This window comes from Bufo gargarizans, chromosome 4, assembly GCF_014858855.1.
Source record: "Bufo gargarizans isolate SCDJY-AF-19 chromosome 4, ASM1485885v1, whole genome shotgun sequence".
In the NCBI taxonomy this organism is placed as follows: Eukaryota; Metazoa; Chordata; class Amphibia; order Anura; family Bufonidae; genus Bufo; species Bufo gargarizans.
The window spans coordinates 178609412-178621871 of record NC_058083.1 but is presented as its reverse complement, the minus strand read 5'-3'; the positions used below and the strand labels follow the sequence as shown (position 1 = coordinate 178621871).

At 43.7% G+C, this 12460-nt stretch overlaps 1 protein-coding gene across 1 annotated transcript; it reads left to right on the top strand.

Moving 5' to 3' along the window:
* Positions 1-7445: 7445 nt before the first annotated feature.
* On the top strand, positions 7446-11667 carry LOC122936020. The gene is made up of 2 exons (XM_044292012.1): positions 7446-8814; positions 10921-11667. Exons 1-2 carry the CDS (start codon positions 8645-8647, stop codon positions 11585-11587), a joined length of 837 nt encoding a protein of 278 aa, XP_044147947.1. The 5' UTR covers positions 7446-8644; the 3' UTR covers positions 11588-11667.
* Positions 11668-12460: the final 793 nt, after the last annotated feature.

Sequence of the window (12460 nt, the reverse complement as noted above, 5' to 3'; positions counted from 1 at the left end):
TGTGGAGATAATCAAACTATCATTGTCACGTACAGGTAGCCCGGCCTCAGTCTTCCAGCAATCAATGAATCTTTTTCAGAATTCAGTGACTGTTTCAGCAGATTTCTGTTTGCAGGCCACTGCCACGGGCAATGAAGATTTTTGTTTGAATACCTCATTCATATGGACCTCAATCTCCTCCCATGTTAGTATTTACAGTTCAAAGAATAAGTGAGACAATCGCTGTCAGGACTGACTGTACTGCACTGAAATAGCGCCGACAAGACCTGTCAACTGATCAGCTGATTTGTATCTTAATGTCTCTCTATACTCTTTGGACCCCTATTGACTATTGTTGTTTCGGACCGCCACTTCCGTTCATATTTTCCGGGTCAGCAGATCACAGATCCTAGCCGAAAAAATGGGGCGTATAACGATCCTCCACAACACAAATAATTTTAGACATTAACAGTAGTCAACCCAAAATACATCAATTTGACAATAACAGTGGGATGGGACCGTACACTTACCACCCGGTCAGTATCTCACACAAACAGATAATCTTATCACTTCCAAAATACTTATACTATATATATATAGTTATATATAGTTATATATGTTAATCCAAGCTTGTAATCTTCTGTTCCCTGAACAGTATTTCTTCATAGTGCACTTATTTCTAATGATATGGACTCCTTGAGCCTCTTATAATCAACTTCGCTCCCTGAGCTTAATTGCTTGTGCCCCGGACACAGCAATCTACCGAAATCATAAATAGATGGTTCAACTTACTTGGATGAGATTTTGGTCAGTGCCCCCAGGTCCAAGGAGGACAAAAATTGATGTCTTTCACTGGAGACCTGAGGATGACCCTCCCAATCCAGGACAAGCCCCCAAAGCTGTAGGGCAATATCTGGACCCCTTTACCTTATTGTGTCCCTGACAGTGATCTCGGTAGTAAGCTTGGATTAAGTCTTGTACTGGTACCAGGAGTGTGAATAATAATGAAGACTAGATATGTGATTTGTTCCAATTCACTCTGGTTTATTTTCATGAGGGAAACAGTTGATGAAGGGGGGGTTGAACTTCCTTGACATCCAATCATATGTTAGCATTTGTTTAACCTATAGCATGAATACACATGAGCTCTGCATTAACATAATAGATGACTCATAGTAACAGCATTTGACCAATCAGGTATAGACACATAGGCTTCTATGCATTTGAGCCATGATGACCCTATAAGGTAAGAACAAAGGAATGTATGGGTATCTTGAAACCGCACGAAGTTTCTCACATTCCAAAGGGGGTAAGGGGGAAGGGAGATCTTGAAACAGTGTACTGGTCAGATGTAATCATAATACACGTTTTTTTAAAGAAGACAAAATGGAGTTACTTATATCCTATCAGCACGTATATAAACGGATTGCAGTCGTGAAGGGGTTAAGCTAGTACATGTAGAACTAATGGTTTTAGACCAAGCAAACTTAATAGCATTATGGGTGATCAGCTGCTATTATCTCTGGCGTTGTATGTGAAAATGTTCCTCCTCCTAAAAAAAAGTCTTCATTGGAGAGATTGGAGTGCGTTGCCTCATCCTCCTAGTCCTAATGCCTAGTGCACCAGGCTTAGGAAAAATACAATTTGCTATCTGTTTTAATCATTAAGGTGACATAGCATAAAACATAATTAGATCTTTTTGCCAGAAGGGACCCTGGATAATGCCACCCTTCTATTTGCAGGCGTTTTCATTGCATAGTGGTGGGTTGATGGAGTGAAGTCACCCCTGTGCTTCCTTTGGTATTTGTGGCCAGAATGTTACAAAGTTAGTCTGTATTGATCGCTTAGTGCACTGGTTATACTTGAGAGGGAAACTGTTACCGGACACCCTACTTATTCAGGCAGAGTGACTTGTTGGTAACTGTATGTCATTTCTATGCAGCATGTTATTGATATCCTTAGAGCATACAAGCATACAGTGGATATAAAAAGTCTACACACCCCTGTTAAGATGTCAGGTTTCTGTGATGTAAAAAAATGAGACAAAGATAAATCATTTCAGAACTTTTTCCACCTTTAATGTGACCTATAAACTGTACCACTCAATTGAAAAGCAAACTGAAATCTTTTAGGTGGAGAGAAGAAAAAATAATAATAATGTGGTTGCATAAGTGTGCACACCCTCTTATTACTGGAGATGTATGGTAGATGTGTTCAGAATTAAGCAATCACATTCAAAATCATGTTAAATAGGACTAAGCATACACCTGCCATCATTTAAAGTGCCTCTGATTAACCCCAAATAAAGTTCAGCTGCTCTAGTTGGTCTTTCCTGGAATTTTCTTAGTCGCATCCCACAGCAAAAGCCATGGTCCACAGAGAGCTTCCAAAGCATCAGAGGGATCTCATTGTTAAAAGGTATCAGTCAGGAGAAGAGTAGAAAAGAATTTCCAAGGCATTAGATATAATATGGAACACAGTGAAGTCATCATCAAGTGGAGAAAATATGGTACAACAGTGACATTACAAAGAACCGGACGCCCCTCCAAAATTGATGAAAAGACTAGAGGAAAACTGGTTTGGGAGGCTACCAAGAGGCCTACAGCAACATTAAAGGAGCTGCAGAAATATCTGGCAAGTACTGACTGTGTAGTACATGTGACAAAATGCTCCTGTATTCTTTATATGTCTGGGCTATGGTGTAGGGTGGCAAGACAAAAGCCTTTTCTTACGAAGAAAAACATCCAAGCCAGGCTACATTTTGCAAAAACACGTCTGAAGTCTCCCAAAAGCATGTGGGAAAAGGTGTTATGGTCTGATGAAACCAAGGTTGAACTTTTTGGCCATAATTCCAAAAGATATGTTTGGCCCAAAAACAACACTGCACATCACCAAAAGAACACCATTCCCACAGTGAAACATGGTGGTGGCAGCATCATGCTTTGGGGCTGTTTTTCTTCAGCTGGAACTGGGGCCTTAGGTAAGCTAGAGGGAATTATGAACAGTTCCAAATACCAGTCAATATTGGCACAAAACCTTCAGGCTTCTTCTAGAAATCTGAACATGAGGAGGAACTTTATCTTTCAACATGACAACGACCCAAAGCATACATTCAAATCAACAAAGGAATGGCTTCACCAGAAGAAGATTACAGTTTTGGAATGGCCCAGCCAGAGCCCAGACCTGAATCCGATTGAAAATCTGTGGGGTGATCTGAAGAGGACTGTGCACAGGAGATGCCCTCGCAATCTGACAGATTTAGAGTGTTTTTGCAAAGAAGAGTGGGCAAATCTTGCCAAGTTAAAATGTGCGATGCTAATAGACTCATACCCAAAAAGACTGAGTGCTGTAATAAAATCAAAAGGTGCTTCAACAAAGTATTAGTTTAAGGGTGTGCACACTTATTCAACCATATTATTGTATTATTATATTTTTTCTTCCCTCTACCTAAAAGATTTCAGTTTGTTTTTCAATTGAGTTCTACAGTTTATAGGTCACATTAATGGTGGAAAAAGTTCTGAAATGATTTATCTTTGTCTCATTTTTTTACATCACAGAAACCTGACATTTTAATAGGGGTGTGTAGACTTTTTATATCCACTGTATATATATGTTTACCTCTACCAGAAGCACAAGTCAAGGGCACAAGTCTTTTAAGTAAGGGGGAATGTAATGACCTGGAGTGCCATTACCACTTCTTTTGACACTTTGCTACCATTTCCTATGTGCTAATATATAATATCTAATGTATTTTATGTAATTGCTTAATAATGTGCATATTTATTCTTGAAGCTGTTATGTCCTGGTCCACCAGCAGATGGCGGCAACATTGGCAGTATTAGCTTCCCTGGAGAGGAACCTTTTGCTTCCTTGCAGCCCTCTGTAGCTAGAGGGAGGAGTTTAGTTGGTGAGTGAGTCAGTCTAGCTTAGCCCCTGTAAAGGGAAACAGCAGGCTCTCGTCCCTGCTGGACGAGCCTGCAGAGTCCACCCTCCTTAGGGAGAGGTTGTGTGCTGGTTTAGCAGGGCACTGTCTGCTCTGCTAGGCCCAGAGGCCCTGCCTCTGAAGTCTACATGGTTGCTTGTCCCCTCCTGGGCTTGCATTGCCACCTTCCAAGCTGAGCCAAAGCTTGAGGTACTCTAAAGCCAGGACAAGAAGTTCCTAGGATTATAAGTAAGAGACAGACTACAGCTATTCACATGCGTATCCTATATCAGACACGCCGAGGGACATACAATAGTAAGCTGTTAAACTTCTGTATCCGGGAAAAAGATGCCTCCCCATACACCAGCAGAACCCATAACTTATATCATCTCAAAACTTCCCAAGAACACATAATTAGGCACACAAGGCAGAACATAAACTTTACCCCCTGACAGGTCGCTACCTACGATAGCAAGGACATGTGTGAGAAAATATTGCATCCCCATTATTGAGGACCTACAACCCATTATCACGTCCTCTTTCCATCACTGCAGCATATCACACATGTCCCGTGGACAAAGTCATCTTTGTTCTCTGGCAGGATGGGGTCTGCTTTCCAACCAGGCTGCAACCTCCGCCGGTGAACTGAAGAATCTACTCCTCTCTCCATCAGTGATCCGCAGACGAGCTGGGTACGCCATAGAGTAAGGTATGTCCAAGTCTCGGAGGCGTTTCTTCACTGCCACGAATGTAGCCCTGTGTTTCTGCAGCTCCGCAGAGAAATCCGGAAAGATCATGATCGTGGCATTTTCAAAGCAGATATTCTGCTTACGCCTTGCCAATTGAAGAATGCGATCTCTATCATTAGAGTTCAGCAATCGTGCCAGCAACGGACGTGGAGGGGCCCCCAGCGGCGGTGCTTTGGCGGGAACTCTATGGGCTCTCTCCACAATGAATGCGCTGGAAAAGGTGGCGTCAGGAAAGGTGGACTTCAGCCATGATGTAACAAAAGCACCAGGGTCAGTACCTTCTGCTCTTTCTGGAAGTCCGACTATGCGCACATTATTGCGGCGCGTGCGATTCTCATAGTCATCGCATTTCTGCTGCCAAAATTCAACCTTCCTTTCCAGGTCGGATATTTGCGCAGGTATCGGGTTCACTCTATCTTCCACCACAGAGATTCTCTGCTCCGATTCTTTAATGCGCTCACGCATATTCTGCATATCATCCCTCAGCAGGCCTATGTCCACTTTCACCTCTTCCATCTTTCCGGACAGAGAAGACCGGCAGGATGTGATGGTCAGCAGTAACTGCTCTGTCACCTGTTTAAGTGAAGGCTTACCCTGAGTCGCTTCCTCCACTTCCACTAGCGATTCCCTAGAGGCCGATGATGCGCGTGACTGCGCTCCTGCTCCGCCACCATCTTGATTATCCAGGCGGGCAAACTCTTTGAGCTTTTCTGCGGCGGTAAGAGCCCTGTTTCGGGACATTTTCGGTGCACGAGATCTACCCGATAGTTAGGGTATGAGATCTGGAGCTACTGCTAACCGCGTCTGCTCATGCCAGCTTTCGGCCACGCCCCCCGACAGACTACAGCTAACTTAAGTTCCAGCAGAAGAGGAAGAGTTTCCAACTTATCCAGCCATGCATAGCAGAGCTGAGAGAGCTACCGCATAGCAGAGCTGAAAGTGTTGCAGAGAAGTATTTGCCTGCCAAAGTTAAGCCAATACCTGCTGATGACTAATATATTGTTTGGATTACCAATTTATGCCAAGTAAAAGCAACTGTTCAACATTACTACAAGTCTGGACTGTATTTATTTCACTTGTTCATCATCCAAGTTCAACTATTCCTTTTGCACTGCTTCGTACCACATCACGTCTGGGATCCACAGATATCCAGGTAGGAACACCGTGACACGTGTATATAACACCTACAGAGACTGTAGGCCCCCCTGAACCACTCTGGCAATCCTACTTTTGGGTACCAACATTACCATCTACAAAGGGAGCCTTGAGCTACCGCTGGTTAACCGCAGCTGGCGTCACGTTTACTTGCTCTATAAGAGGAACATATTTCGTAGAAACCTCCTAAGGGCGAGGGATACCCCAGACGTGGCCCTGTGGGTGTGTTGCAAATAACGGAATGCCTCTAAAGGCATTCTGTTATGCCTTCCATCATGGCATTGCGTTATAGTCCGTGGTAACGGAATCCATACCGCAATTCACTAAATACCAAAAAACAAACCTCAAACGAATTTCAAAATATGAAATCTAATCCTGATAATTGAAATGGTACCTGTCTGGGAAAATCGGTTGCAGTGTTCCCGAGAAAAATAAAAGTATTTTTTTCTTGTGAACAGTAAAACCAATTTCCACAAGAAAGGTATTATTTTAATCAGCGGGGGCTACCCTTCGATGCGCCTGCTGACAGGTGCTCATTAATATCACAGACACACATACCATTGTTTGCTTATTCTGATCCATTGTTCTTATTTGTTACCTGGTTACTTATTTAGTTTGATAGGCACGCATATTCCTTGAGCAGTAATAAAGCCTGAGTGCTGGCACAGATAGATTATATCACATCCTATTCTCCAGAACATTATGCAGAAAAAGGTTAACTCCAGGCAATGACATTTAGTGTTACTTTTAATCAGGGCTTCGATAAAAATGTCCACAGAAAACTTCAGAGTCATCTACTGATTGAGGCTTTATAGCCAAACTACTGATTGATTTAATGCTATTCTTCCTGGAAATGAGCGCTTACATAGACGACATGATCATATACACTTACCACATCGCTAAATCTTTATTTCACTTTCAGTGCAGAGGCAGCACTAACATATATAAAGTACCACGTAGGTGTTTGCATTTTACAGTGTGCTTCTATTAGGAGATGGTATTGAAAGCAGCATAAAAAGTAGATTGGATATGTAAAATTCATTTAAGTAAATGTACAGATATTTACAGATACTGAATATATACATAGGGGGAGATTTATTAAAACTAGTCCAAAGGAGAACTGGCTTAGTTTTCAATAACGACCAATCAAAATTGATCCTTTATTTTTCCAAAGGAGCTATGAAAGATGAAAGGTAGAATCAGGTTGCCATGGGCAACTAAGTCAGTTTTTCTTTTGCACCAGTCTTGATAAAACTACTTCATAGGCCTCATGCACACGACCGTTGTGTGCATCCGCGGCCGTTGTTCCGTTTTCCGTCTTTTTTCGCGGACCCATTGACTTTCAATGGGTCCGTGAAAAATTCGGAAAATGCACCGTTTGGCTTCCGCGTCCGTCACCCGTTTTTCCACTCCGTGAAAAAAATATGACCTGTCCTATTTTTTTCACGGATCACGGTTCGCGGACCCATTCAAGTCAATGGGTCCGTGAAAAAACACGGATGCACCTTATAAGCCTTCCGTGTGTCATCCGCGTCCGTTTTTTCTGCGGATTGGTTGCCGGGAAACCTATCTCCAAGTCATTTTGCACAAAAAAAAAAAAAGGAGACAGGAAGTTGAAAGTAGACGATTGGCAAGCCTTGTTTGTGAGGAGATTTACCTCAGACAAGAATTGTCATCAGGAAGTTTGGTGCAAGGTCACTATCAAACCGACAAAATGCCCAAATGGAATGTAGAAAAGTTGATAACTTTAGTACAAGAAAGGCCCGAGCTATGGGACACTCGCTCCTCCGCCTATCAGGACCGCGTACGGAAGGAGATCTCATGGGAGAAAGTGGCCCGTCGCCTCAAGCCACGCGAGTGGGAGAAAGAGGATAACAGAGGTCGTGCAGATCTAGGTACGTGCAAGCAATGTCGCAAAGAGGTTTGGTACTTGTGTAGTCCCTTAAGAAAAAGTAAATTAGTTCAGAGAATTCCCAATCATGTCCCATAGGAGGCCTGGCTTAATTGTGTATTGCAGGGATGCTCAACATGTGGCCCTCCAGCTGTTGTTAAACAACACCTCCCACTAGGCCCTGCTGTACCTGAAGGCCTGCTGGGAGTTGTCATTTTGCAACAGCGGAAGGGACGCAGGGTGAGCATCCCTGCTCGCGTGGTATGTACATGTAGGGGCCCAGCTGTAGGCGAAGCAGGTGAAGCAGCTACATTGTGTCCATGAGCTTGAAAGGCCCTATCCGGGAAGAGGGGGGAGTAGATTAAAATACTTTGTCATGGACCCCTCCACAGTGTCTGCACAGTTAGATATACAGGAACAGTATAGGTAATCTAAAAAAGCTAGAAACAGCATCCTGAGAAAAGAGAGTGTTCATTACTAGCCACTGGACTCGAGTCGGCTTGTAAGGAAGGTGTTGCAAACAAATTACTGTGGTAGGGGGGCCATCTTTGACATTTGTCATTGTGGCCAGTCATTTATCTTTACGCCCCTGGGTATGTTTGTACTACTTTTCTAGTATTATTTTACGCCCCCTTCCTGTTTTAATGTCTGTTCTCACCTTACCTTCTGCCCACCGTTGTAATGTATTCTGTGGCTTTTTTGGGCAAGTTTGAACACATGTGCCATGTTGAACAGTATCTTTAATCTGCTCTCTCTTGGCAGTTACATGAAATAGTCTTTTGAAAAGCCAATATCCCCATATTTTCGCCATTCCTGAAATTGTCTACCATTCTCTTTCACCCACAAGTGGAGATGTGCATATTTTAAATTTGAATCATTCCATAAATTCAACGCGCTTTTCTTTTGAAATAAACAAATTTGAGTAATTCTCAGTTTATTCAACTTTGGATGCTTGTTTTGACAGTGAAAAATGTAAAGGTCCGCTGGAACAGCTGTAGGGACCAGTTCCGGAGGGAGCTAAACGAAAAGGGCCGCAGCGGAGAAGGGACGTCGCGCAAAAGGCCCTACATCTATACTCAGCAGCTGAGCTTCCTTCGTCCGGTGATGGAGTTGAGGCCGTAAGTTTTATTTGTTACCGTCATAAAAACATTTTGATTCAATTCATGTCCGAAAACACCATGCAAACATATATGTGTTATACCTTTAGGCTCGGTCTGCACGACGACATTTGGTGCGCATCAAAAAGTCAACCAACAGATAGGATGCAACAGTTGTGGGGCAACATTTTGATGCCATCATCTTGTGCGACAACTTTTAAAAAGGCAGTTTTTGTTGTTGCACTCTAGCATGCGACATTTGACGACTGCGATGTGTCTTTTGCTCTAAAATCAGTCGACAATGGATTTTAGGCGACAGTGGCGTTGCAATCGCAGCATGTCGCATGTTGCAGTGCGACACCCTTGACTGCCTGTAATGACCGGCGTCACACACAGGGAGGAAAACAGGGAAAGCCCTGGCCAACGGAGAGGGAAAGGTGGTGACCCCTAACTCACCTTGCGGCAGGCACCTGACGTCCCTACACGGGTTCCTCACCCGTGCGGCAATCACGTGGCTAAACCCTGGCTTTCACAGAATTGAGAACTAGATAGTGAACGGGCCAGTGGGATCGCTAGTCCTCACCACTGCACTAAGAGGGAAACACCAGGGAGAGGACAGACAAATACAAACCAACACAAAACACCCAGGTGGACGACCACAGCAGTCCACAAAGGTCCAACAGGGATCCGGAGGGTAACGTTCTGAAACAACCATCCGTGAACGCAGCAACACAGCTCCAGTGGGTCAGGATAGATGTCCAGGCAGGAAGCTCTATCTCTGGCAACCAGAGAAGTGTGAGAGGGGAATATAAGGAGGTTGGGAGTGCTGGACAAGGAACAGCTGAGAGAAGGAGCTACGGATCCCTGAGTGAGCGAAAAGGGTTTTCATTGCTAACCCAGAAAGCTACCATAAGGAAAACAGCCCTATCTTACATAGAGCGCGCAGCCAACCGCTGCGACTTCCTGACCCCGGGTATAACGGAGTCAGGCGTGGTTCTTGACACCCTCGTGACACTGCCATTCTAAAAATTGATGCGCAACATTGGTGCTACAAAATGGCTCGCCACAAATGTCGTCGTGTAGACCTTGCCTTTCTCCAAGTGTGTGATGCAATTTTTGAAGTTGCAGGTTTTCTTCACACATAAGGGGGTTGCCTTTCCACAGGATCGCCAGAGCCACCAATGTATCCCTTACATTTGAGAGAAATCTCCCTTTTTGTTGTGTTTTTTGAAAATGATGCCTACTCATTGTTGGTTTTTAGTGTAACCAACTTATTCAAAGTAAGTTACCTACCTCCTCAACTATGGGCATTTTGAGAGGATATGCGGCTATTGGCTTACAGCAAATCGTCTGTCCGATGGCAGTTGGAAAAAATTCACCAGCATACCCCTGATTGGGAAGGTGGACACATTGCTCTTGCGGCACATTTAAATATTTATGCAAAACCGAATGCCTAAATTTGCTGTGTGCATGTTCCTTGACTAGCATCTGACCAGTATAATATCCAAATTTGTATAACTTATATCATGATTTATAACGGATTGTCAGTACACCCTGGAACTCTATCAAGGGGTTCTCTTACCCCATTGTTCTTGGTTTACCAGAAATCAAAGTCCGGCCTGACCCTTGAGCTGGACGAGTAAATGTCGTCAGGCACATCCATACTGGTACACTCTGGCAACGTTAAAAATGCATCCACCAGCATCAGGGGAATATTTTCAGCTATTTGGACATTAGAACATGCTGGTAGTGAAATTTACAACCAGTTAAGGTGGCACATTTCTTCAGTACGGATGGCCGAGAAGGCCAGAATCTCTTCTGTTGGCTAAGGCAAAACCTGCAAGATTCTAATCTGGCTCCCAAACAACACCCCTTTGTTTAGTGGTTTAAACGTACGCTACTGAAACACTGTACATATCATATGTGCCCAAATGAGTAAAGTATGCAAAGTGTCATTTGTTTGAAAATCTCAAATAGATGGTTTATTAGACCTTTTGTGATATATGTTGCATGCACATACATATATTAGCCATATTCATTGTCCAAAAATAGTTTGGGATGTGGGATGTTGGATTGGCAACTTGAAAAATCTTTATTTATTTACATTTGTGTGATTTATATCTACAGAACTGTGGACAATCTGGAGGACAGTGATGAATCAGAGGAGGGCGGTGAAGAAACCCCTGCTGTATTTTCCCCGGATTCAAGCCCCCAACATTCCCCAGTGTTGGAAACCACTGAACCACCCATGGGAACCAGTGGTGGGGAACCTGAAAGGCCTGAAACAAGACCACAGCCCAGGAGGAGGAGGAGGAATGCCCCTCAGTCGTCCTCTGAGCTAGCGAATCGGGAAATGATAGATGCCCGAGTCATCCAGTTCCTAGCTCAGAGGAGGACTGATGGGCATGAAGAAACTATGCTTAGGGGGCTTGCGCCAATGTTGAAGCTCGTTCCCCAAGCGAGCCAGCAACAATGCATGGCCTCTCTTTTGTTGGTCCTTAAAATGTTCTCCCTGCCATACCAGGGAGACATTTTAGGGGATATCAATAATTTATTGAAGAAATACATGGTGGCTACGAATCAGCAGCCACCAACTTTTCAGCAGGCACCGCATCCTTTCCATGGACAGCAATCTGGGGGTCCCACTTTCCAGGGCTCCCAAGAGCAGAACCCTACCCTTGCCCAGTCCTTTAATGTGGGCATGTTTGCTGCTGCTCCCCCTCAACCAGCCCAGGTGCGTCCGGCGTCGTCGTACGCCCCTGGCTCGTTTTCCCGAGACTTATTTGAATTGTAAATTTTAGTTTATTTGGTTTGTGTGCTGCTATTGCTTGCATTATTAAGTGACAAAATTACTCTTTTTGAAATCAAAAAAAAGTTTTATTGTTTTTCAGTTAAAATATTTATCCAACAATCAATTGACTTATGTTTTTTCATTTATACAACACAGTGGAACACTTCAACCAGTTTTAGTCACAACAGATATTACCCAAAAAAAGCCCCAAACACACTTCATCTTGCAAGAGAATTTTTTGAATTAAAAATTGGTAAAGAGGTATTAGAAGGTTTGGGGATTCTAAGTTTAAAATCAAAATTCCTTGATGTTAGTCATCGCCCCAAAGAAAAACGGGAAAAAAATGCAAAGATTAGGAATTTTAAAAATAGAATTCTCCAAACCTCAGCCCGCAAGCCCACGTCAAGGGTCCTCAGTGTCTTGCGAGTCCCTACACTCAACTATACCACAGTAAATATTTGCAAACTATCTACAAAATAAAAAAACACTAATGAGACCAGAAGATTTCAAAAACTGCCACGAATTGCGTCCCTCTGCCATGGCAAGGACCCCTCGGGGCTTGAAAAGTAGTCTGCATAGAGTTCCCGAACTGCAAGTCCAGCAGTCCCAGGTCGCCTATGCAGGGTCCGATCCAAACCCAATTCTGATGACGTCGGAAGGTCTTCCATGTCACCAGAAGAGGAAGCCTCATGAATCCTGGTGAAGTTGTGTAGAACAACACAAGCTTGAATCACCAGGGTAGCATTATCCGGATTCATCTGTATGGATGACAAAAACACCCTCCACTTGCTGGAGAGTATCCCGAAAGCGCACTCCACATACCGACGGGCACGAGTCAACCGGTAGTTGAAGATACGCCTCCTGACATCCAAACCA

Excerpts from the sequence above, each read along its gene's own strand:
- LOC122936020 (XM_044292012.1), top strand. The coding sequence starts at position 8,645 with ATGCTTGTTTTGACAGTGAAAAATGTAAAGGTCCGCTGGAACAGCTGT. Across the intron at positions 8,815-10,920 it reads CCGGTGATGGAGTTGAGGCC|AACTGTGGACAATCTGGAGG; the intron begins GTAAGTTTTATT and ends TTATATCTACAG.